Genomic DNA, 25,757 nt, shown 5'->3' on the forward strand with positions numbered 1-25,757 from the left:
TATACTAACACATATATATGGAATTTAGAAAGATGGCAATGACGACCCTGTATGCAAGATAGGAAAAAAGACACAGATGTGTATAACGGACTTTTGGACTCAGAGGGAGAGGGAGAGGGTGGGATGATTTGGGAGAATGGTATTCTAACATGTATACTATCATGTAAGAATTGAATCGCCAGTCTATGTCAGACGCAGGATACAGCATGCTTGGGGCTGGTGCATGGGGATGACCCACAGAGTTGTTATGGGGAGGGAGGTGGGAGGGGGGTTCATATTTGGGAACGCATGTAAGAATTAAAGATTTTAAAATTAAAACAATTAAAAACTAAAAATAATAATAATAAAGAAAGCTAAGTGCTAAAAAAAAAAAAGAAAAAAGAAAGCTAAGTGCTAAGGAACTGATGGTTTTGAACTGTGATGTTGCATAAAACTCTTGAGAATCCCTTAGACAGCAAGATCAAACCAGTAATCATCTTTCAAGATTTGAAATGGCTCAACTGGAATTTCATCACCACTAGCTTTGTTCATAGTGATGCTTCCTAAGGCCCACTTGACTTCACACTCCAGGATGTCTGGCTCTACCTGAGTGATCATACCATCGTGATTTTCTGCATCATGAAGGTCTTTTTTGTATAGTTCTTCTGTATATCATTGCCACCTCTTAGTATTTTCTGCTTCTGTTAGGTCCATACCATTTCTGTCCTTTATTGTGCCCATCTTTGCATGAAATGTTCCCTTCGTATCTCTAATTTTCTTGAAGAGATCTCTAGTCTTTCCCATTCTATTGTTTTCCTCTATTTTTTTGCATTGATCGCTGAAGAAGGCTTTCTTATTTCTCCTTGCTATTCTTTGGAACTCTGCATTTTGATGAGTATATTTTTCCTTTTCTCCTTTGCCTTTCACTTCTCTTCTTTTCTCAGCTATTTGTAAGGCCTCTTCAGACAACCATTTTGCCTTTTTGCATTTCTTTTCCTCTGGATGGTTTTGATCACTGCCTCCTGTACAGTGTTACAAATCTCCGTCCCTAGTTTTTTAGGCACTCTGTCTATCAGATGAAGTCCTTTGAATCTATTTGTCACTTTCACTGTATAATTGTAAGGGATTTGATTTAGGTCATACCTGAATGGTCTAGTGGTTTTCCATACTTTCTTCAATTTAAGTCTGAATTTGGCAATAAGGAGTTCATGATCTGAGCCACAGTCAGCTCCTGGTCTTGTTTTTTGCTGACTGTATAGAGCTTCTTCATCTTTGGCTGCAAAGAATATAATCAGATTTCAGAACTGATTATCTGGTGGTGTCCACGTGTAGAGTTGTCTCTTGTGCTGTTGGAAGAGAGTGTTTGCTATGACCAGTGCGTTCTGTTGGCAAAACTCTATTAGCCTTTGCCCTGCTTCATTTTGTGTCCAAGGCCCAATTTGCCTGTTACTCTAGGTATCTCTTGACTTCCATCTTTTGCATTCCAGTCCCCTATGATGAAAAGGACAACTTTTTTGAGTGTTATTTCTAAACAATCTTGTAGGTCTTCATAGAACCATTCAACTTCAGCTTCTTTGACATTAGCGGTTGGGGCATAGACTTGGATTACTGTGATACTCAATGGTTTGCCTTGAAACGAACAGAGATCATTCTGTCATTTTTGAGACTGCACCCAAGTAGTGCATTTCAGACTCTATTGTTGACTGTAAGGGTTACTCTATTTCTTCTAATGGATTCTTGCCCACAGTAATAGATATAATGGTCATCTGAGTTAAATTTGCCCATTCCAGTCCATTTTAGTTCACTGATTCCTAAAATGTTGATGTTCACTCTTGCCATCTCCTGTTTGACCACTTCCAATTTACCTTGATTCGTGGACCTAACATTCCAGGTTCCTATGCAATATCATTCTTTACAGCATCACTCTTTACTTCCATCACCAGTCAAATCCACAACTCAGTGATGTTTTCGATTTGGCTCAGCCTCTTCATTCTTTCTGGAGCAATTTCTCTGCTCTTCTGCAATAGTATATTGGACACCTACTGACCTGGGGAGTTCATCTCTCAGTGTCATATCTTTTTGCATTTTCATACTGTTTATGGGGTCCTCAAGGCAAGAATACTGAACTGGTTTGCCATTCCCTTCTCCAGTGGACCATGTTTTGTCAGAATCTTTCACCATGACCCGTCCATCTTGGGTGGCCCTACCTGGTATGGCTCATAGTTTCATTGAGTTAGTCAAGGCTGTGGTCCATGTGATCAGTTTGATTAGTTTTCTGTGACTGTGGTTTTCATTCTGTTTGCCCTCTAATAGATAAAGATTGAAGAAGGCAATGGCAACCCACTCCAGTACTCTTGCCTGAAAAATTCCATGGATGGAGAAGCCTGGTAGGCTGCAGTCCATGGGGTTACTAAGAGTCGGGCACAACTGAGCAACTTCACTTTCACTTTTCACTTTCATGCATTGGAGAAGGAAATGGCATTCCAGTATTCTTGCCTGGAGAATCCCAGGGACAGAGGAGCCTAGTGGGCTGCCATCTATGGGGTCGCACAGAGTCAGACACGACTGAAGCGACTTAGCAGCAGCAACAACAGATAAAGATTAACAGGCTAATGGAAAAAAGCTATGACAAACCTAGACAGCATATTAAAAAGCAGAGACATTACTTTACTAACTAAGGTCTGTCTAGTCAAAGCTGTGCTTTTTCCAGTAGTCATATATGCATATGAGGTTGGACCATAAAGAAAGCTGAGCACTGAAGAATTGATGGTTTTGAACTGTGATGTTTCAGAATACTGTTAAGAATCCCTTGGACAGCAAGATCAAACCAGTCAAATCTAAAGGATATCAGTCCTGAATATTCATTTGAAGGACTGATGGTGAAGCTGGAAACTCCAGTACTTAGGCCACCTGATGAGAGGAACTGACTCATTTGGAAAGACCCTGATGCTGGAAAAGATTGAAGGCAGGAGGAGAAGGGAATGACAGAGGTTAAGGTGGTTGGATGGCATCACCGACTTGATGAACATGAGTCTGAGTAAGCTCTGGGAATTGGTGATGGACAGGGAGGCCTGGCATGCTGCAGTCCGTGGGATCACAAAGAGTCAAACATGACTGAGCAACTGAACTGATTGAGCAAGATGAGTTGTTTTGTCATGTAATCTTTAGCTCTGGGCTTAAAAAAAAAAAAAAGTTTTATGTGACTAAACAAAGGAATGTAGGAAAAAAGTTTGTCCTTTTCTCCTTCTTGAGGTATCTGGACCCCTTTCTCCTCCTTGAGGGCTCCAGACCCCTTCCTCCTTTTCTGGGGCCCTGGACTCCTTATCAACCTACCCAAGAATTAACTCTCTCATTCCCCACTTTTCTTTCAGGAGAATATGGCTGCTGATGGAAAAGGGGTACTGCTCTCATTCTGGAGCTACTTGGATGATTAAATGTATGACTTATGTGAGTGTGGACAGCCGCTAACTCAGTGCACATGCACACATTATTTGGGAAATGACTGGGAAAAAATAAAACTTGATTGATAATAGCTATTTGGAAAGGTAGGATTGAATACAGTCCTCTAAAAGAGTTTGCTTTTAAACAAAAGCAAAGTCTCATAGATGACTTAGTAAGCACACTGATTGCAGCCGGGTATCCCGGAGAGGCAGCAATCTGGGAAGAAATCCAGAAGACATGGATGATTTAGCAGAAAGCCAGCATGCGTTTTAGTGTTTGGTTTTTTCCCCATTGGTTAGCTTCTCAGTAGTTAAAATGCAGAAGCTCCATTTCATATCTTTCCTGTTCCTCTCCTTTGCTCTCCTTCATCCAGCAAAGAGGATGATTCAACAGTAGCTCAGTCCATGGTTACTAACCTCCTTTAAGCATAGACTCCACCCCATGTTCCCATCAGAAAGAAAAAAAAAAAAAAAACCCGGAGGGATTCCTGAGCAGCCTCATCAGCATCCTGACACTTTGTCCCTCCAGCTCCCATGGAGACCTGGTGAAGGAGCTACCACATGCCTTGGCTGAGGAACAGGCTCTGGGTAACCTGAAGGTAAGCGTACCTGTCTTTATCTGGGATAAGAGTGTTCCTTCACGTCTTTATTTTTAGTTCAGTTGAGTACAGTTACAGAAATCTGACAATGTACATTATCACTTATGTATACAACGCCTTGGCTGGGGATATATTGAGGGTAAAACTATTGTTAACACAGACCTGATTCAAAAGGACATTTAAAAAGACAGCATCAGTTACCACATATAACAGTAGGCTTTTCCCTCAGCAGAAATTTTTCCCCTTTGAATAAGAATTTTGTAACTGTTGGTCAAATTGAAGCTGAGAGATCTTACATGAAATAGTCCAGCCTTTCTAACAGGGGTACACTCTGTTTTCTTCTGGGACCATTGGTTTAAAGAGTTTTCGTTTTCTGAGGACAAAAATCGCATGATAGAATTCTTAGTGCCCAGAACACAGGATGGTAACAGCCTCACACTTTTCTTCTCTCTAATCACTGGTGCATGGAACAGCCAATATAAACTGTCAATATTCAAGGATGATTCCTCTGCTGAGGAACAACCTAATTGGTGAAGGTGGGGCTCTCTTGCCCGCTCTGGCTGGAGAGATACCCTGACCCTGGGTCCCTACAGGCAGTGAGGGCTGGGAGTACAGAGCAAGAGACTGATCTCCCAGGAAAAAGCGCTGGCCACGTTCCAGTGTCTTCAGAAGCACCTGCACCACTTAGATGGTTGGGATTGTGTGAATGAGGGTGTTTGGAGGTTGGCATGTGTTGAAACCACACAGAGTGATTGTCAATCTGCCTGTCTGTGTATTTCCTCAGGAGATGTTTCCTCTTAGACAATACACTTGTCAATTTTCTTTGCAAAAAGTCTCATCACTGCTGTACACTGGGAAGGAGATTTGCTATGAAGAATTTGTTCATATACTGGAGAATCTACAAAGCAGGTAACCGACCATTGTGTATTCTCTCTGAGCTACATGCAGCAACAAAAAGGAGGAAGTAACACAAGTTTCTGGTGAGAAAAGACACTTTATTGTTTCTTGGGTTGTCTGGAGGCCTCTGGGCTCACTTATTTCCCCCAGAACAGAGCTCCTCTCCATGGCTATGGTTGTGATAGTCTGAGGCTATGTCCGCCAGCAAGGACAGGAACTCAGAAAAGTCAATCTTCTGGTCCTTATTCTTGTCCTTTTTCTCAAAAATATTGGACAAGTAATCTCTGCCCCTTTTCTCCTGTGGGAAAAAACACAAAACAAGGCAAATTCAGCCCCACGAGAGTGATGCGCTGGGAGAAGAGGAAGAGGCAGAGACAGAGAAATGAGGGCCCAGCACAGCCCAAAGGTGTCTGGTGTGGCATTGAGGAGTAGAGATGAGGGATGAGGTAGGGACATTGACATTGCCTTGCAGTTCAGCAGAGAGTCCTTCCCCAAATGTGAACTTGGATGAGAGATTCACATGGTGAGCAGACTCTGCCCTGAGTTGCCCTGATTAGTGTGGTGGTGGGTGGTCTCCAGCCCCAGACCACCCCCTCAACCCCCTACCAGGCTGAACCTACCTAAGTTCTGCTCTGGGACTCAGATAAACCATGTGCTGGGCTCAGCCTGTCTGACTCTTTACGACTCCATGAACTGTGGCCCACCGGGCTCATCTGTCCATAGAGATTCTCCAGGCAAGAATACCTGAGTGGGTAGTCTATCCCTTCTCCAGGGGAACTTCCTGACCCAGGAATCAAACCAGGGTCTCCTATATTACAGGTGGATTCTTTACCAGTTGAACTACCAGAAAAGCCCCAAATAAGCCCTACTCATATGTAGATATAACCAAATCACTGTGTTGCATACCTGAAACTAACACAACATTATAACTATACTATAACTATATATTATAACTATATTATTGACTATACTTCAATTAAATAAATAAATAATAAATTCCATCCTTGTCATCTTCAACCTAACCCTTCTCTCCTATTTTCTCTTTTTGGCCTCCAGGATCCTACATGCTCTGAGTTCCCTTTTCTTACTTACCTAACCTCTTTGTTACCTAGTAGCCTCTTTTTTGGGGGGAGAAGGAAATGGCAACCCACTCCAGTGTTCTTGGCTGGAGAATCCCAGGGACGGGGGAGCCTGGTGGGCTGCCGTCTATGGGGTCGCAAAGAGTCAGACACAACTGAAGCGACTTAGCTGCAGTAGCAGCAGCAACCTCTTTTTTCTTGTAATTCATTCAGAATATTCTAATCGTTGGGTTAAAGCAGGTCAGCAAATGAGTTATGCATTGTAAACGGAGGGGTTAAATTCTGCCAGTAGTGCATCTATACAGAAAGCAACCTAGTTGTTCCAGAGGTGAGAGGGATAGGTGGAGGGGAAAGGTAGGGGAAGGGGATTAACAGGTACAAACTACTAGGTATAAAAAAAAGAAAGAGAGATAAAAAGATGTAAAGTACAGCATAGAAGATATTATCAATGTTCTATAATAACTTTGATGGAGTATAATCTATAAAAATATCAAAGCACTATGTTGTATACTTGAACCAACACATTGTAAATCAAATATATTTTTAGATAAATAAAATTTTGTTCCTATTAAAAATATTCTGCCAATGATGGAATTTCTGTCACCTTCCCTCTGATCTCAAGAACCCTAAGGGGTGCTGCTAGAGCCTCTCAGGGTGTGAGCAGAAGAGTTTGAGTCTCATACAGAAGGTGGGACAGGTGAGAGGGGACCCATCCACTGCCCTCCAGTTGTAGCGCTTTTTGATAACTCATCACCAACTACTTGTATCCACACATTTTCCTACTTTGCCACATACAGCATCTCTTCACCCCCTGAGAGAGGACGGGACAGGAAGTTCTATGAGGCCCTTTTGCAGATGAGAAAGCGAGGATCAGAGAATGAGAGTGACTTGTCCAAAGTCTCCCGGGAAGGGCCCTCAGTCATGCCAGGACCCCGCCACCATGGGGGACCGGGACCCCGTCGCCATGGGGGACCAGGACCCCACTCACACAGGCACTGAGGAAGTTGGGGAAGTTATCCTTCAGCAGCTGCAGCAGGGCCTCCTTCTCGATGGTGTCATCGGGTCCCGAGTGTTTGTGAAACAGGTCGATCAAGGCTGAAATGGCCTGCTCCAGCTGAGAGCCGCTCATCTTGGCTTCCAAAGAGCTGCCGGAAGAGGGGTCAGTGACCTTTTGTGTCCTTCCCCAGGGAAGGGTCCCCAAGATCAGACACATGGATGGGGGCTGAGCAGCCAGCGCAGCGCGGCTCAGATGGGACAGAAGAAACTGCTTCTCTGCGTGCTGGGAGGAGAGGCTGAGGAGCAGGAGGGCGTGCCCAGGCGTGGGCCTGGGTCCCCACAGCTCAGGGCGTGAGGAGGTGAAGGAGACCGACAGACTCCTCTGTGGGGAGGCCCACAGCATGTGGAAGCAGAGACGGGGCCAGCCCCAGTGAGAAGACTGGGCCTGAGGTGGGACGCAGCAACCAGAGCCGTGGAGGAGCCCACCCCCCAGACAGCAGCAAATCCATCTCCTCCAGGTTCAGCGTCAGGGTCAGAGTCGCGGGGGCAGGACAGTGTCCCCTCTGGTCTGATCTGAGCCTCCTGGGCTGCTTCCGGAAGACCCCCTAGAAGCCCACCTGGACCATGAAGCAAGCCTACAATAAGTGGGCAGAAATGCAGTCCTGTCCTGAGCCCTGGTGGGGGTCTTCCTGACCACCCCTGAGAGAGGAAGAGGGACTGGGGATCAGAATCAGCTGGGAATTTGAAGTGAAAGGAAATACACAACTCAGTTCTAGGCTGTTGAGTGGAATGTGGGAGATGGGGGTCCGTCCGCTTTTCTGTTACTGGGCACTATCTGCACCTCTGAGCCTTGACCTCATTAAAATAAAGAGAACGTCTGACTTCCCTAAGCAGGTTCTTCCCCCAGCAGTCAGAGGTCTGGGCTGCCCTGGACCCCAGCAGAGAAACGGGACAGAGCAGCCCTCCCATGCCAGACTTCCCTCAGCAGCCAGGACATGACCCTGCGTCACGCGTGTCAGTATCTAAGACAAACCCCACTGCCTTCTGATGGAGGAGAAAGAGCCCACTGTTCTGTCAGTAAGAGGACCCACCCAAGGCCTCTGTCAACGCGGCCAAGACCAGAGCCGAGCCCCGTGTGCAGACGGTCCCTGAGCATTTTCCTGCTGGGAGGAGGTGGGGAGCTCTGGTTGATCAGTCTTTTCTCCAGGTCAGGGCAGGACGTCTCACCAGAGTAATGGTGAGTGGGGGGGTCCCAGGCCTGGGGTTAAGGCTTTGGCTGGGGCTCCCACTCTCCTCAAGGGTGGGGTCGGTGGGTTTTTTGACCTGATAAGCAGGTGAATGCAGAGAAGAAAGAAAGCAAGAGGAGGGGGAGGGTCCTCAGCTCCCACTGGGCACGTGTCCACAAGAGCATCACCGAGGAGCCAGTGGAGGGGCAGGGAGCATTGGTCATCTTGCCACACAGATGGGACCTCAGCAGGGGTGAAGGCACACAGCCCAGTTGGCGGCAGAGTCGGGACTGGACCACAGGCTCCTGCATCCCCTTCCAGAGCTGCTTCCCGGCTCCTCCTAGAAAAGAGAGATAGGCCGGAGCAGACTTACCTGATCAGAGGAGACGTCACCAAGGAGAAGGATGAGTGAGATGCGCCCTGGATGGAGACTGGCCCCTTTATAAGGCTTAGCCGAGCGCTTCCCGGGGCTGGGAGCCCTGCGGCTCTGTTCGCTCTCTGCTTCCTGGAGCATTGCCCCACTCAGGTGGGTGGGCCACACCCAGGAGGGTGTGCTCAGCCTCTCCCAGCAGAACCCCAGGACACACTGCACCTCCCAAGATCTTCCCCTAGAGGCTTCTCTGTCCCCTGCTTGATCTGGGGCCCGTGGAGTGTGTGGCAACAGGACAGGGATCAGAGTAGAGAAAACTGGGCTTCTGGACCTAAAGTGGATGGAATTTTGGACTCTGAAGGCTGCAAGGTCTCCATTTTCCTTCACTCAGTCCTTATACAAGCTTGTTCTGAGTGTAACAACCACCGCTTACTAAGAGCGAAAGAAGTGCCAGGCATCAAGACACGGCTGCCATTGCTGCCTGCTTCGTCCTTGCCAGCTATGAGCTAGATATGTTGTCTCCAGGCACGAGTGGAAAATCAGGTTTATAAAGATTTTAAGATTATACAGCTAGCAGACAGTAGATTCCGGATGTGATCCCAGAAAAGCCTAATTCAAAACCTTCTATTAATGCTTCAACTAAATCTCAAGACCTTCCTTCTGGGACTCACAGTCCAGGGGAGTGAAGTAGGTCACCTCACTGCCATCTTCACACCCAGTCCTCAGTGGATCCTGGGATGGAGACAGCTGTCGTGACCCACAGTGACAGACGAGGGAACACAGAGAAGGCAATGGGCTCGGCCTTATCACCTGCTGCTGAGGGGACACTGACTTCACCTCCTCACTCTTGAGTTCCCTTCTCAGCCCCTGGGTTGCCAGGGCCACCCGGGCCCCACTGTCTAGCTCCAGCGGTGGTGATGACCGTGGGATGAGCCTGGAGGCAGGAACTTGGGCAAAGTCTCCTCTTGGACCCTGAGGCTGACTTCCCCCAAGTCTTCCATAACATTCCTCCTCCTCCATGCTAAACAGTCTCTCCAAAGTTGGCGGCCAGGCCCTGGGCTCTGCTGTGTCCCAGCCTGCTACGGAAAGGCTGGTTCCAGAGCACGAAACAGGAACCTGGAGTCAAGCTGAGGCCTGGGGGCTTCTGGGGACCTGCCCTGCTGACTCACGGGGAGCTCTTGCTCGCTTTGGGACTTCCTCCATGGAGTGAGGGAGCTGGTTCAGGCACTGGCGTCCCTGAGCTCCTTCCCACTGCTGAGCCCCAGTCGGGGCCTCCCAGCACACAGCCATCCCTGTTCATATCACATTCACTTTCTCAGGACCACTCCTCCCTGATTTATTCATTTAATCCATTCTTATCCCTGTTGAGAAACCTCCCAAGAAGAACACACAAGACACTTTGGGCAGGGGAACTGAGACTTAATTCCCTCTTAAAGTCCAATTGTAGCTTTTACATTTTGAACCCTGTCAAAATACTTAAAATTAGTTTTTTTAGTATATAGAGTTAATTCTCCTTTTGTTCCATTCTCAGCATAAGTTTCAGAGGCTGAGCTATCTATAATCTTAAGCTCCTAGAACACAAATACCTCTTATCTCTTGCAAGGTCATGCTCTTTATTTTCCTCTAATCTCCATTCCCATTCCATTCGTCACAAGAAGCATCAGTTTCTTCTGTTTATATGAATACATTCTTGCAAATGTGAGTAGTTATTTTGGTCTATGTGCTGTTGACATTTTTTTATATAGCTCAAACTTACAGAAATATACAGTAAACAAAAATGTATGTACAGCCCAGTAACTTATTTCTACCACCTATAACCTTCCTTAGATCAAAAAAGAAAACATGTCCTCCAGTTACCACCCCCTCTTCTCTCTTTTCATGAAAACTACCAGCCAGACTTACATGATTGAAGCTCATGATTTTCTTCATAGTTTACCATTTAAGCATTTATCTGTATACACGGTAATTTGCCCGATTTCTGAATTTTACATGAATGGAAATATTTTTCTGTGTTCTGTCCACCTTCTTTAGATCAGTAGTAAATTTTTTTAAGTTTTATCATGTTAGGGGGTGTGCTGTGGTTTTTCACTGTTGTGCAGTATTACTTTGCAAGAAAGTGACCGTGATTGCCAAAAATTCTGCTTCAGATACTACACTGTCCACTTTCTTATCTTCCTTTCAGAGTGGTATCCTGCTCAGGTGACCAGAGATTTTGACCTGTGACCTCACGTTCCCCTGGTGTAGCAGCCTCCCTGTCTGATGACTTGTATGCCAGGGGCCCAGGGTAGGCCCTGGTTGTGTCTGTGCTGTGTTTAAGGAATGAGGAAGGGGGACTTCCCTCGTGGTCCAGGGGCTAAGACTCCAGGCTCCCAATGCAGGGGGCCTGGGTTCAATCTCTGGTCAGAGAACTAGACCCCACAGCTGCATCCCGGTACAGTCAAATAAACAAATATTTTAAAAGAAGAGATGAGTCTCAGGACACAGAGCCCAGGTCCTAGGGACCAACTTTGGATCAATCCTGTTTACCATCAAAGACAGCAGTGTTTTCAACCATTCTCAGCAGCCCAGTCACACCCCGGCATCTCCGGCATCACTCACCACCACCAGAAAGGCTGTAGGGAATCTTCCAGTGCCTTAACCAAAAATGCCTTTTGGTTAAGCCCAAGGGCTGCTCATCCAAGTCAAATCTAGCTGAAGTCATCTGTGAGGTTTTGGGTCTCCAGAAAGGAAGATTGTTCTGTTCACCCACACAGGCACTGAGGAATACTAGCTTCTAATAAAAGAATCACTGTTTGCGATCCAGCACTGAGCTAGTGATTTAGTGTCCTAAAGTAGAAGCTTAGATTATTGTTCCCCTGTGTCAGTGGACAGCCTAATAGGCTGGAGCATTGAGCATTGGAAGCCAAGGGGCAAACTCAGATCACCAGCCTGCCACAGAGCCACAGAGCAGGAGGAAGACCCATGGAAAGTATGGATCTGAGCAAAAGAACAGGATCTTCTGTGAGGCTCAGAGCTGGGCTGGTGCCTCCAGCAAGGAACCCTGGCTGTGTTCTACCCACCAACCTCCCAGAGCAGAGCAGCTCTGCTCAGAACTTCCCATCAGAACCCCAGGACCTTCCTATGCACACTGCACCCAGGCTAACTCATTCTGAACTTTTGCTCCATCACAAGCTCCATGAAGCTAGAGTAAAAGGGATGGGAGTCAGTGGGTTAGAAAAGAGATAAAGGGTTTGCTGAGCTCCAGAAACTGTGGCTTTGGGTGTCTGGAAAGGAAGATTGTTTTTATGCACCCATCCAGACATTAGCAGAACTAATAGCTAATAGTACAAGAACTCCCATTTATGAACAATCTGTACCAAGTACCACGCTAATGATTGAATTTCCTAAAATGCAAACTTAGATTATTAATTTTAGATGCTCCTTTTCTGATATACATATTCAAAGATAAAAATTACCCCCTAAGCACTGCTTTTGCTGCATTCCAAAATGAAAAGCTTTTATAAATTGTCTTTTCATTTTCATTTAGTTCAAAATATTTTTTACATTCTCTTGATATAGCTTCTTTGACCCACATATTATTTAGAAGTATGTTACTTGATCCATGAAAATGTTTGGGTTTTCCAGCCATCTTTCTATTATTGATTTCTACTTTATTTTCAATGTGGTCTGAGAGCATACACATATTTGATTTCTACTCTTTTAAAATTGGTTAAGACATGTTTTATGACCCAGAATATAGTCTATCTTGATGAATGCACTGAATGAGCTTAAGAGGAACGTGTTTTCTGCTGTTGTTGGCTAAAGGAGTCTGGAAAAGTCAGTTAGATCCAACTGATTGATGATCTGTCCAATTCAACTATGTCTGTATTGATTTTCTGCCCATTGTATCTGTCCATTTCTGATAGAGAGGTGTTGAAGTCTCCAACTTTAATAGTGTTAGTTGCTCGGTCATGTCCCACTCTTTGCAACCCCATGGACCACAGCCCACCAGGCTCCTCTGTCCATGGGATTCTCCAGGCAAAAATACTGGAGTGAGTTGCCGTTTCCTTCTCCAAACTTTAATAGTGAACTCATCTATTTCTCCGTGCAGTTCGATCAGCTTTTGCCTCACGCATTTTGATACGCTGTAACTAGGAGCATACACAGTTGAGCCTGGTTGTCATCCTGAAGAACCGACCGCCTTCCATTACATAATGCCCCTCATTGTCTCTGATCACTTTTCTTGCTCTGAAGTCTTGTTTTATCTGTCCAAAATTAATAATTAATTAATTAAAATCTCTAAATTTGTGTGTGTGTTAGTGTGGTATGCTTTTCTCCACCTCTTTACTTTTTATCTTTTTGTGTTTTTATGTTTAAAAGGTGATTTCTTTAAACAAGTGGTTGCATGGGTAGCAGGTAGGAGAAGGAAAGGGGGGAAAAAATGATAACTATTTGAGGTCATGAATGTTGATCAGCTTAACAGGTGATCATTTAACAATGTATATGTATATGAAACCATCATATTGTATATCTTAAAAAGACACAATTTTGTCAATTATACCACAATAAAACTAAAAAAAATGTTTTTTAAATGAAATAAAAGCAAGTTTTTGTAGAAAGCCTACAGATGAGCCCTACTATGCTTAGATTATCTCTTTTAATTGGTGTATTTAGACCATTCACACTAAAAGTGACTATCAATATAGTTGGGTTAATATCAACCATATTCATAGCTGTTTTCTACTCATAGCTTTTTTGTGAGTTTTTCCACCTTTCACTCTTTTTTCTGTCTTCTCTGATTTTAACTGAACATTTTGCACAGTTCTGTTTTCCCTCTTAACATATCAATCATACTGTTTTGTTAAGTGTCTTTGGTGGTTGCCCTAGACTTTGTAATATACATTTGCAAGTAATCTAAGTCCACATTCAGATAATACTGTATTACTTCACAGGTCTTACAGGTACCTTATAACAGAGTACTCCCGGAATTTCCTCTTCTGTTTATTACATTGCTATTATTTATTTCTCTTATAAGTAATCTCCTAATATATTACTGCAATAATTATTTTGAACAAACTGTAATCAGTTAGATCAATTCAGAATAAGAAAAACATGTTGTGTGTCAATTACACCTTGATAAAAAAAATAAATTTATAAAAAAATGAAAAAATTTTCAAGAAAAATAACAGATTTTTTTGCTCTTCACTTATTCCTTCTCTAACATTCTTATTCTTTATGTAGGTCAAGCTTCTGACCTACATCATTTTCCTTCTTCCTGAAGAACTTCTTGCTACATTTCTTCCAAGACAGGTCTAACTAGCAACAAATTCCCTCAGTTTTTGTCTTTATTTCTTCTTCACTTTTGAAGAACAATTTCACTGAATACAGAATTCTAGTTTGGTGGGTTTTGTCTTTAAACTCTTAAACACCCCACTATTCTTGCTTGCATGGTTTCTGAAGAGAAATTCAATAAAATCCTTATTCTTGTGCCTCTATATATAGGGTGAGGCAGTTTTCTCCACCTCTGGCTTCTTTCAAGATTTTCTCTTTGTGTTTGAATTTCTGAAATTTGAATATGATCTATGCCTAGATACGGTTCTTTGGGCATTTGTTCTGCTTGGTGTTCTCTGATATTTCTGGATTTGTGGTTTAGTATCTGTTGTTAATTTAGGAAAATTCTCAGCAATTATTTCTTCAAATATTTCTTCTGTTTCTTTCTTTCTTTCCCTCTGATATTCCTATTATATGTACGTTACACCTTTTGTAATTGTCTTGTGTATTCTGTTCTTGTTTATTTCTCTTTGCTTTTCTATTTAGAAAGTTTCTATTGACATATCTTTAAGCTCACTGATTGTTTTCCTCAATTGTAGCCAGTCTACCAATGAGCCCATCAAAGACGTTCATTGCTATTATAATGTTTTTTATTTCTGCTATGTCTATTTTCTACTATTTTCATAACTTTCTTAGAGTTTTCATCTTTCCAGGTACGGTATCCATCTAATCTTCCATATTACCTACTTCCTACTTTTCCACTATAGCTCTTAGCATATTAATCATAGTTATTTTAAATTTTCAGTTTGATCATTCTAAAAGGAATATGCCAGTGGACACCCACGGCCTCCAGTTCTGCTCCACCATGGTTGTGTCCCTGGACGAACTGTCTCTCTTCTCTCCGTTTTGGATTCTTCCACTGAAAATGGAGTTAAATTACACTTTAGCTTGGTTTCTCTTTTTACCAGACTGTCACAAATTTTTGCTTCCTTGCTTCTGAAAATATTTGAGTTTGACCCTTGATCTTGAGTGTAACTTCACCAGGAGCAGGACCCAGACTCCTTCATCAAATACTCAGTGTCCTGGAAACAGAGTACCATCCCTGAGCCAGAGAAAAGCAAGTCTCTAAGAAGACCACCTCTCCTACCCAGCTCTGGCCTCTCCCCTCCTTTCTCACTGGCCTCCTTAGGGTTTCCTGAACCCTCCATGTCAAGTCCTCTACCTAGCATTCCCTTCCACCTCCTTTTTTCCCAGGAAACACATCCCTCTTTCAGATGTAGGTTAACAGCTATCTCTGTTGTGGAGCTTTCCCTGACTTCCTCAAAGAGGTTTTGCAGGGGCCCCAGGTTCCAGCAGCACTTGCTCATCTCTTGGTTTACCCCAGAGTGGCACTGTATCTGCACTGATCAGGAACACAGGGTACTAGCCCTACCCGACAAGTCACCCTTCATGTGGCCTGGCTGGGATGGCACTTCCATCCCTGTGCCATAGTCTATTTGTCTGTCAGTAGGGACACTAACATCACTTCATAGAACCCTGAGGACCACAGGAGGCAGTGGTTGAGAAACACTTGGTGAGGTTGAGAAATAGGAAGAGGTGACGTTCCTTTCGATAGAGATTCTGATGTGCTGAGTGACATCAGTGATTCAGAGTCTAAAAGTGGTCCTCTCCAGTGTACAGCCAACTTACAGACGTGGGTGGGGGTTGTGCATGCTTACAGCTTCCCTGGGTGTAGCAGTAGCCTGGTTGAAGGACATCGATCAGATACGATGGGGAAGGAGGAGCAGTTATTCCTGAAGGCAGAGCTTCAGTTAGAGAAATGACACCCACTCCCTCCCCACCTCTGCGGAGCCGCTCCCAGAGCCTGACCCTCACATAAACCTCAGGTAAACCTCCTGAATCACCCTCAGCAAAGGCAATATGCAGCACAGTCTCCTTCTCCACACTTGAGACCTTGCCTGCTGCCACCCCATCCACATGTAACCAGCCAAGGCAGGACAGCTGCGTTAAAGGCAAGCAAAGGAGCTGGTGGTTGGAGAGAGGACTGGACACTCTGCCAATGCCCCTGAGCCGTGGCAGAGAGCTGAGCTGAAAACGGAATAGGAGAGCTCCTCCCCCACAGAGGCCCCACACTTCTCTGGTTCTGTATCTTCACAGTGGTAATTAATCATTTACCTACAAAAAAGCTTGCTTGAGTTTCCAGGGCTTTTAATAACTTCAGAAGGACAAACGGAGAGCCCAGGACCTGGCTTCCCCCAGAGGCTGTGCCCAGGAAAGTGTCTGGAGGTGTGAAGCAGGCTGCAGGAGGGACTGGAAAGGGGAGCATCCCACTTTTGCCTATAGTCCCTGTCACCTGAGCCTCACAGGATGACGCAGTGATCCAAGCAACAGCCAGAGGCAGTAAAGAATGTTTTCTGCTCCAAAGACAGTGAAGAAAATTCTAGAAGGTTGCTCTGTGTTTATATTACTCCTTCCCTGATCAAGAGCAGATGCGTGGCCCGAGCTGCTGACTTAACACAAACACTTGTCCCATTGTCAAGATCTGGCTCAGCCGGCATCACCGCCTCTGCCTAGACTGGCAATCCTCAGTGTGTGCTTTGGGGACCACATGGATCAGAAGCTCCAGATATTGTGAAAATGCAGATCTTGGGTCCCCTTCTTGGCTTACTGACCCCAGTTATCTGGGGTGAAATTCAAGAATCTGCATTTTAAACATAGCCCCAGGTTTTTTGGGTTGTTTTTTGTTGTTATTGTTGTTTGTTTGTTTTGGTTTCGTTTGGGGTTTGGGGGGCTTTGAATCCTGGAGAGAGTCTGAGAACAAATGATTAAAGTATAAGTTCCTAGAGGGCAAAGACCAGGCTCTTGGTGGCATCACCAGCATAGAGCCCTTCACAATTCATCCATCTCAAGGACCAGCAAAAGAACCAGAAGACAAGGGCCATCTCGTCAAGAAGGCCTACCCTTCACAGGGAACAGGACTGTCAGGAAGAGCCTGAGTCAGGCTGCAGGCTCGCCTCCCTCCTCCCCTCATCACCCTGAGCCCCTTGGTCCCCAGACACACCACCCCTTCCTGGACCACTTGCCTCTGTCCGCACTGCCCGCAGTACCCTTCCCCCAGTTCTCTGACTGCTCTGTGAACCTTCCTGCTTTGCCCAACAGAGTTCTCATTCCTGCCATAATGCCCACACTTGCACCCCTATTTCTCAACTACCTCCCCCCAATAATACTGAATGTCAGTGTTTACATCTTTCTCTCACCAACACAGCATCACAGGGAGCTTCCTGAAGGCTAGTCAGGTATCATTCCTCTTTGAATGGTCACAACTAGACAGCTCCCAACACAGAGAAGGCATGCCCCCATCCAAAACAAAATAAATAAATAATGAATCACAGCATGAAATAGTCTTAGTAAAAGAATTGACCCAAGAGTCAGGAGTACTAGGTCCTCTGGTCCCAGCTCCCCTAGCAAATCTCTGTGTGACCCAGGACAGCCAAATCTCAGGTCCACAAATAGCAAGAAACAATGGAGATGAACATATTTATACATGTAAGAGGTATTAACAGAATTATTGACACAGAGGCAGAGTCACAGTCAGCCAAAGTTTCAATGCAAATGCTGGCAGTTTTGCATGCATTACAATTAAGATTTCTAACACTTGCACAGATGTGTTGAAACTGTATTATCAAGAACGTGAAACAGCCACTTAAAAGATTAAAACTCAAGCTAGATGTACTGGAAGAAGACTCTTAACTCACTCTGGTTTTGAGAGCTTTGAATTCCCCATACTACCCCAGCCAGCTTTCACTGAAGGCTCAAGGCATGGATCCTTCTTCCCTTCTCCTCTGATATATCCTGTGACTGGGGCAGAGACTCCATACTGACCAGCTTAGTCGCCCCCTTTCCAGTCCCACTTCTCCAGTGCACGGGGTGGAGGGAGGGCAGCAGTGATCTCTGTAGGCATTTCTAACCTCTTGTGTCTGCTACCAGTTAGTTACCATGATCAAGCTTTGCAGAGAGGCCCTTTTGTTTCAGTCTGTGTCTTCCTGTCTCTATCTCCCCAGTCACTTCCATAGTTAAAGCCTGTAGAAGATCTCTTGGTCCAGTCTCCTGGCTTTTTGCCTCCCACCAATGTCATGGTCAAATTTCAGAGAGTGACCTATCTGAAGAGATGCTCCCGATTCTGAGGATTTTGTTCCTCTCCTGGGCATAAATTGTACTGCTTCGTAGTAAGAAGAACAATTTGTTGTAGAACCTGGTCCAGTTTTCAGTATACTTGCTCCTTCCTTGGTGAGTTTCTACAAGTCAGGTTTGCACTCTCAAAAAGCCAGGAGACTGGACCAAGAGTTCTTCTACAGGCTTTAACTATGGAAGTGACTGGGGAGATAGAGACAGGAAGACACAGACTGAAACAAAAGGGCCTCTCTGCAAAGCTTGATCATGGTAACTAACTGGTAGCAGACACAAGAGGTTAGAAATGCCTACAGAGATCACACTGCCCTCCCTCCACCCCGTGCACTGGAGAAGTGGGACTGGAAAGGGGGCGACTAAGCTGGTCAGTATGGAGTCTCTGCCCCAGTCACAGGATATATCAGAGGAGAAGGGAAGAAGGATCCATGCCATGAGCCTTCAGTGAAAGCTGGCTAGGGTAGTATGGGAATGCAAAGCTCTCAAAACCAGAGTGAGTTAAGAGTCTTCTTCCAGTACATCTAGCTTGAGTTTTAATCTTTTAAGTGGCTGTTTCACGTTCTTGATAATACAGTTTCAACACATCTGTGCAAGTGTTAGAAATCTTAATTGTAATGCATGCAAAACTGCCAGCATTTGCATTGAAACTTTGGCTGACTGTGACTCTGCCTCTGTGTAGCAATAAAACTCTTCTTAAATGTGTCAGAGATATAAGGGGAAGATACCAGTGTGATTGATTATGAAATTAGATCTGAGTAGAGCTACTTGCCACTCAAGACTTGTCAACATGAGTATTACTCATCTTTGCTTTCAAAGAGCTGCTGGAAAGAAAAGAAATAATTGATGTGTTTTGTCACTGGGTGTGGATCTGTGGAGAAAGAATAAAGTCGATGGACGATAAGATGGGTAGGAAAGGATTGGAGGAAGGAGGATGTAAAGTGGATGAGGACAGAGCTAAATTAGAGCAGAACTAAATGGATTTTTAGTTTTGATCCAGATGAATGAGGGGGCGTAGAAGGGCCGCTCTCCTCACCCATCTCCACCCAAGGTCTTTCACACTGTATTCTAGAAGTCACCCCACAGAGAGTAAAATCTGAGTGGTTTCCTGGAGCATCATGTTGCTCTGGAAGGGCACAAGATCAGGACCTGATCTGGGAGTGGGACCACTCAGGCCCTGTGAGGTCCCTGAGAGGACGCAGAAGAAAGGCTGTGGTGCTTGCGATCCACAGGGAAAGGAGAGAGATGAGTTTCCATGTGGGAAGATTCCAGGCCCTGGATGCCAGTTATTGGGATCCCATATTGGGGTCCCACATCCTGTGGGGACCAACAAAGGAGCAAGACTTTCTAGCCTCTCTACCTCAAGTCTCAGATTTAGCAATAAAATTTTCCTCAGTTTGGAAAGTCAAGGCTGGAGTCTAATGTCCACAGCAGGACAACAGTAATGAGCAACATGACTTCAGTTCATTCTGGACAGGCCCTCTCAGATTCCTGGAACTCTTGACACACACGTGCATGCACACACAGACATTCATACAGACACGCACATAAGCCTGCACACCAGCATAACACTTCACACTGTCCACAGAGCACACTCTGGGGCAGCCCCCATCTAACCAAACACACATTTAGTGGCCTGACCACCTCTGGTCACAGGCACTAGTACAAGCAGAAATAAATATCCCAGGAACACCCTCAAAGGGTCATAAAAGAAGACTGCTTCCAGAGTAAAACTCAGAAGAAATGCATGCCAGACTTCTTGACCAAATGGAAGGATCAGAAAAGGCCATTGGATCAACCACAGTTGTAAGTTTCTGTCCCTCCTTTCCTAAGACCTAAGCTTTTTCTGTTTTGTTTTCATTGGAATATAGTTGATTAACGGGGCTTTCCTGGTGGCTCAGTGGTCCTGAAATGTAGGAGACCTGGGTTTGATCCCTGGGTTGGGAAGATCCCCTGGGGGAGGACATAGCAACCCACTCCAGTATTCTTGCCTAGAGAATCCCATGGACAGAGGAGCCTGGTGGGCTACAGTCGATGGGGTCATAAAGAGTCAGACAACTGAAGCGACTTCGTTAGCTGGACTAGGAGGACCAATTGTCCTTGTTTGCCTGGGATTGAGAGGATTCTTAGACATCGGACTTTCAGCACTAAAACGGATCAAGTCCTAGTCAAGCCAGGACAAGCTGGTCATCCTAGTCTGGACTCTGGAAAGCAAGTTGTTACAGAGATCCATACACATGGTTACACCACATGCTGCTGGTTAGTTTTGGGGCCGGACTAGGTTTGGAGCCAAAGGGAAAGGACAATGGTGCCTTTATCACTAAGAATTCCCTACTACATAGCACCCCCTTTTCCCCCTAGGCCCTAGGTGTGTGCAGTGGAGAGCAGACTGAAAAATTATCCCCAAAGAGAAGTAAATCCACATGTTAGCTGCTCAGCCGGGGAAACATCCAGGACACTACTGAGGACGTGTTTGTTTTTTGTTTTTGTTTTTTTGGTCAGTCAAGGAGAGTGCCCAGAGGATAATGGGACTTTCTCCTTACAGACCTATGGACTGACCTCTTCTTTTAGAGCAAGGCAGAAGGTGGCCAGGACAATGGAGCATGAGGACTAGTGGGAATATGGGAAAGATTGACTTGGCCCCCAGGCACTTCTCTGGGAATACTTATCAGCCCAGATTGCTAAAGAAGATCAAAGGCAAAGGCAGGTTAGCGGCCAAGGGGCTAAAGTGGGCTCTGGTCACCCTAGATATGGCTTTGTCCTCAGCTCCCATTGGAGGCATTTTCCCAGTGGCTCCTCATGACTGGAGACTCAGAGCATCAATTTCTAACCTGGGATGGATGTAGCCCCAACACCCTGATTTTACAGATAAACACACTGAGGCACAGGGAGTGATGAGTCATTCAAGGTCACATAGCCCAGTTGGCGTCAGAGCTAGCTGGTGAACTGACAATGATTGATAACCAGTCACAGGAAGTTCCCTTGCTCTTCAATATTGCAAGTGGGATTTATACCTGAGGAATCCAAAAGGCTGACTCGGACCTTGTGAGGAGTTGCTGTCTTAGTCTGTTCAGGCTGCTGTAACAAAAATACCAAAAACCGAGTGGCTTAAACAACAAACATTTATTTCCTAGTTCTGCACGCTGGGCAGTACAAAGTCAAGGTGCTGGCAGACTTGGTGTCTGGTACATAGTACACGGTCTTCCCAGGTGGCACTAGTGGTAAAGAACCTGCCTACCAAAGCAGGAGACGTAAGAGATGTGGGTTCAATCCCTGAGTTGGGAGGATCCCCTGGAGGCAGGCATGACAACCCCTCCAGTATTCTTGCCTGGAGAATCCCCATAAACAGAAGTGCTTGGCGGGTTATGGTCCATGAGGTTGCAAAGAGTCACATACAACTGAGCAACTGACCACACCACAGCACAGCACATGGGCGTCCCAGCTGGCACCAGTGGTAAAGAACCCGCCTGCCAATTCAGGAGACGTAAGAGAAGGAGATTCAGTCTCTGAGTTGGAAAGATCCCCTGGAGGAAGACACGGCAACCCACTTTAACATTCTTGCCTGGAGAATCCCACGGACAGAGGAGCCTGGCGGGCTATGGTCCGTAGGGTCACAAAGAATCAGACACGACTGAAGCGACTTAGTATGCACACACACAGTACATGTTACATCATCTTCTCACTGTGTCTTCACATGCAAAACAGGGAGCTTTCCTGGGTCTCTTTAATAGGGCACTAATCCCACTCATGAGAGTTCCACCTTTATAATCTAATCACCTATCAAAGTCCCCCTCCTCCAACACCATCAACTGGGAGTTAGGATCTCAGGGAGCCTAGTGGGCTGGCATCTCTGGGGTTGCACAGAGCCTGACATGACTGAAGCGACTTAGCAGTAGCAGCAAACATTCTGTCTATAGCAGTCACTGAAGAGAAAGACAAATTGGTAAGGAACAGGTGCTTCTCTGGGGCTCACAGCTGACCCAGTGCCAGTATTTCACCAGCTTTTGGATATGCCCAGAAATTTTCAACAGAGCCTTGGGGTTCACCAGAACCCTGGGGCTACCTGTGCCTCTGAGCCATCCAAGCCCCAGAGGTTGAAGCAGGGTTATAGAATCATAGATTAAATTGGAGAAGTGATGAGGAGTTTGCTGAACCCCAAGAAATATAGCTCAGTGTGTCTGAGGAAAGAAACATGGCCTCTCCTTCCAGTCATTCAGGAAAGAATGGCTACAGATATTGAGAACTATTGTTTACTGAACACCGTGCCCAGCAAGTATAATATGTGCTTTACATACATCAGTTTTTTGTTGGTTTGGCCGCGCCATGTGTCTTGCAGGGGCTTAGCTCCCCAACCAGGGACTGACTCCAGGACCCATGTAGTGGACATGTGAAGTCTTAACCACTGGACTGCCAGGGAATTCCCCTACAAGTCAGTTTATTTAATCTGCAAGAGAATTCTATTAGATGAATATTAGCATCTCCGTTACACAGATAAATAAACTGAGATTTAAAGTGGTTCCATAATGTGAGCAGGTCATCCAGCAGGTAGTACAAAGCCAACAAACCCAGGTCAGCCTGACTCCAAAGCCGGACCCTTAATCCTTCTGCTGTTTTATGAAGTCCTCGGTATGGCACATCAGGGTCCACCAGGCAGGAGCCCACCATCCAGAAGGCAGATGGCCATAAATGTTGTCAGCACAGTCCCACGGACTCTGACAGGGGAAGCCCAGACAGCTGTGTGGCCACCAGGGCCCAGAGCAGCAGTGAGCAAGACTTTAGCAGGCTCTAGAGCCCTGGTCTTCACAGTGCTAGTCCATAGGCCACTCTGAAAGGAATCTGCTCCCCTAAAGTTAAGCATCAACATGTAGCACCTATAACTGAGACTTGAATACTGCCAGCAAGAACCTTACTAAGGAACTGTGAAAAATAGGTCCGATTAGTCTCCTAAGATCCACCTCCTGGGATAGGTACATCTTTTGGAGAATATGCTTTTGTAGTGTTATTTCCCTGGTGATTTACAAAAGATCCTGTGATGTTACAATTGGCCCCAGTTAAAGTTGACGCTCAGAGATTACCCTGTCCAACGCACTGGCCACTAGCTACATGTAGCTATCAAGCACTTGATGTGTGGCTAGTGCAACTGAGAAGCTGAATTTTTTTTTCCAGCTATATGAAGTATTATTATTGCACAGAAACAATTTGTTAAGGTAAGGAAAGAATCTGTTAAAACTATCTCAATTCAGGGTGTTGCACAGCTGGGAGCCTGACAGCATAAATAGATCACCCATTACCCTTTCCTTTTTTTTTTTTTAATCTATGGATTTTTAATTGAAGGATAATTGCTTTGCAATATTGTGTTGGTTTCTACCAAACATCAACATGAATAAACCACTAGTTTACCCATGTCCCCTCCCACTTGAACATCTCTCCCAACTCCCTCCCCATCCCACCCCTCTCCCCATCCCATCCCTCTAGGCTGTTACCAAGCCCCTGGTTGAGTTCTCTGAGTTGTACAGCAAATTCCCACTGGCTATCTGTTTTACATATGGTAATGACATATGGTAATGTATGTTTCCATGTTACTCTCTCCATACCTCCCACCCTCTCCTTCCTCACCTCCAGCATCTGTGTCCATAAGTCTGTTCTCAATGTCTATGTCTCCACTGCGACTCTGCAAATACATTCATCAGTACCATCTTTCTATCTTCCACATTTATGCATTAGTATATGATTTTTTCTTCAATTTAAAACTATTTTTTTAAAAAACTATTTACGATTACATTTTATACAATGTCATTTGCACCAACATGGATGAACCTAGAGATTATCATATTAAGAGAGAGAAAGATAAATATAATATCACTTCTATATGGAATCTTAAAAAAAATAATACAAATGAATTTATTTACAAAATAGACCCACAGACATAGAGAACAAACTTATGGCTCCCAAAGTGGAAAGGGGTAAAAGAAAAGTGAGAGTGTTAGTCACTCAGTGTCCAACTCTGCAACCCCATGGACGGTAGCCTTTTAGGCTCCTCTGTACATGGGATTCTCCAGGCAAGAATACTGGAGTGGATTGTTATCTCCTTCTCCAGATCTTCTCGACCTAGGGATCTAACCCAGGTCTCCTGCATTGCAGGCAGATTCTTTATTGTCTGAGCCACCCGGGAAAGGGGCAGAGGAGGGGTAAATTAGGAGTTTGGGATTAACATATACACATTACTATATACAAAACAGATAACCAACAAGGACCTACTGTATAGCACAGGGAACTATATTCAATATCTTATAATAACTTATAAGGAAAAGAATCTGAAAATAACTTATTTGAAAGAAATTTTGCAATAGAAAAATTTTTTGATATTATATATTTTATAACTTGAGATGCCCTGAAACTTTACAGGTCATGTATGAAAGAAACTTTATAAAGATTTTGAGCAATAATCCTAAGAATTTACAAGACATTACCGGGAACAAGTTGTAAAACTGAAAACAAAATCTTTTCTAAAGTGTCAACAGCAAAACTAATTAACACTATCAGAGGAAAGACTAATTGTCTTTCTAGTCTCATGATTTTACAAAACAATTGTCATATGAAGCAAAGATCACAGAGCCAAGAAAACATAGAAAAAATGTTAAGTAGACAGGTGAGTCATCCGGTTAATCAAAATATTGCCGTTTTTCTGGCTTACGTAATGTGCGTGGCACTTGCCAACTTTTTTAAATTCATGACTTGCTATAGTCTCTTCCCCTTTCTAAATAAACATTTATGTATTCTTTTTGTGAATGGGGGATCCTCCCCAAAATTTTAGCACACACAAAATCTGTACTCGGTCCTGACATTTACCCATCTCGTCCATGACTTCGTCTTTGCCACAGCTTCTGCCTGGCTTCCCCGCTACCTCCCCTCCGCCTAGAAAAGTCTTAACACTCCTTCGAGTCTGACCAAAAGTCACCTCTTCTGTGATGGCTTCCCTAACTACCTCAAGACAATAGAGTTCCCCCTTCTGCTTCAGACACAGGGCAGTCTTACCTGTCTGTGGCACACCCTCATGGCACTGGGATTTACCTCTTACAGGCATCCCCTCAACAAGGGAGCAGGCTCCCAGGGACAGGTGCTGAGGTCTTACCTACATTGCCAGGTCCCCATTTCACAGCAGGTCACAGAGAACACACATGTTAATGGGATGCAGTCACGGCTGACCAGGAGACGGAGAGATGACTCCAGTACTAACATAACAACCCCCGAGGCCAAAAGAGAAGTGTTCTAACTCGGTGTGACACTAGGCAGAATCTGTCCTTCCTTTGTTTTTGAGAAGTCTTTGTCTTATCTGTCAAATGGGAAGTGAATACCCTGCTTTTCAGAGGTAATGGATGTGAAAGCACCTGCGTGCGTGCGTGCTAAGCTGCTTCAGTCGTGGCCAACTCTGTGCGGCCCTATGGACTGTATGGGTCCATAGGCGCCTATGCCAGGCTGCTCTCTGTCCATGGGATTCTCCCGGCAAGAATACTGGAGTGGGTTGCCATGCCCTCCTCTAGGGGATCTTCCTGACCCAGGGATCACACCTGTGTCTTTTACATTTCCTGCATTGGCAGGCAAGTTCTTTACCACTAGCACCACCTGGGAAGCCCATGAAAGCACCTAGAAAGGTAGAAAGTGCTATATAGACGTAGAGAGTGTATTATTGTTGCCGATGTGTTCAGGTGTACTTCGAGGAGACACTGTAAAACCCTGTG

At 45.0% G+C, this 25,757-nt stretch overlaps 1 protein-coding gene across 3 annotated transcripts; it reads right to left on the reverse strand.

Annotated features, from left to right (window-relative positions):
* Positions 1-4,992: 4,992 nt before the first annotated feature.
* Positions 4,993-25,353, reverse strand: S100A7 (S100 calcium binding protein A7). Of its 3 annotated transcripts, XM_069571493.1 has the most exons (4): positions 25,151-25,273; positions 8,460-8,556; positions 6,983-7,139; positions 4,993-5,213 (listed from the first exon to the last, which is right to left on the reverse strand). In XM_069571493.1, the coding sequence occupies exons 2-4, from the start codon at positions 8,525-8,527 to the stop codon at positions 5,049-5,051; spliced, it is 390 nt and encodes a 129-aa protein (XP_069427594.1). In that variant the 5' UTR covers positions 8,528-8,556; positions 25,151-25,273; the 3' UTR covers positions 4,993-5,048. The 3 variants fall into 3 exon arrangements, with proteins under 3 accessions (XP_069427594.1, XP_069427600.1, XP_069427606.1); XM_069571499.1 differs by lacking the exon at positions 8,460-8,556 and having other exon boundaries at positions 25,151-25,353; XM_069571505.1 differs by lacking the exons at positions 8,460-8,556; positions 25,151-25,273 and adding an exon at positions 8,590-8,638.
* Positions 25,354-25,757: the final 404 nt, after the last annotated feature.

Source organism: Ovis canadensis, chromosome 1 (genome assembly GCF_042477335.2).
Source record: "Ovis canadensis isolate MfBH-ARS-UI-01 breed Bighorn chromosome 1, ARS-UI_OviCan_v2, whole genome shotgun sequence".
Lineage (NCBI taxonomy): Eukaryota > Metazoa > Chordata > Mammalia > Artiodactyla > Bovidae > Ovis > Ovis canadensis.

What these genes read in the sequence shown, in the direction of transcription:
- S100A7 (XM_069571499.1), bottom strand. Translation starts at nt 25,257, where the DNA reads ATGTTAGTACTGGAGTCATCTCTCCGTCTCCTGGTCAGCCGTGACTGC. An exon ending in ATGGGGACCTGGCAATGTAG is followed by an intron (nt 7,140 to 25,150) that starts GTAAGACCTCAG and finishes CTCTTCCGGCAG; the next exon opens with CTCTTTGGAAGCCAAGATGA. An exon ending in CCAACTTCCTCAGTGCCTGT is followed by an intron (nt 5,214 to 6,982) that starts GTGAGTGGGGTC and finishes TTTTTCCCACAG; the next exon opens with GAGAAAAGGGGCAGAGATTA.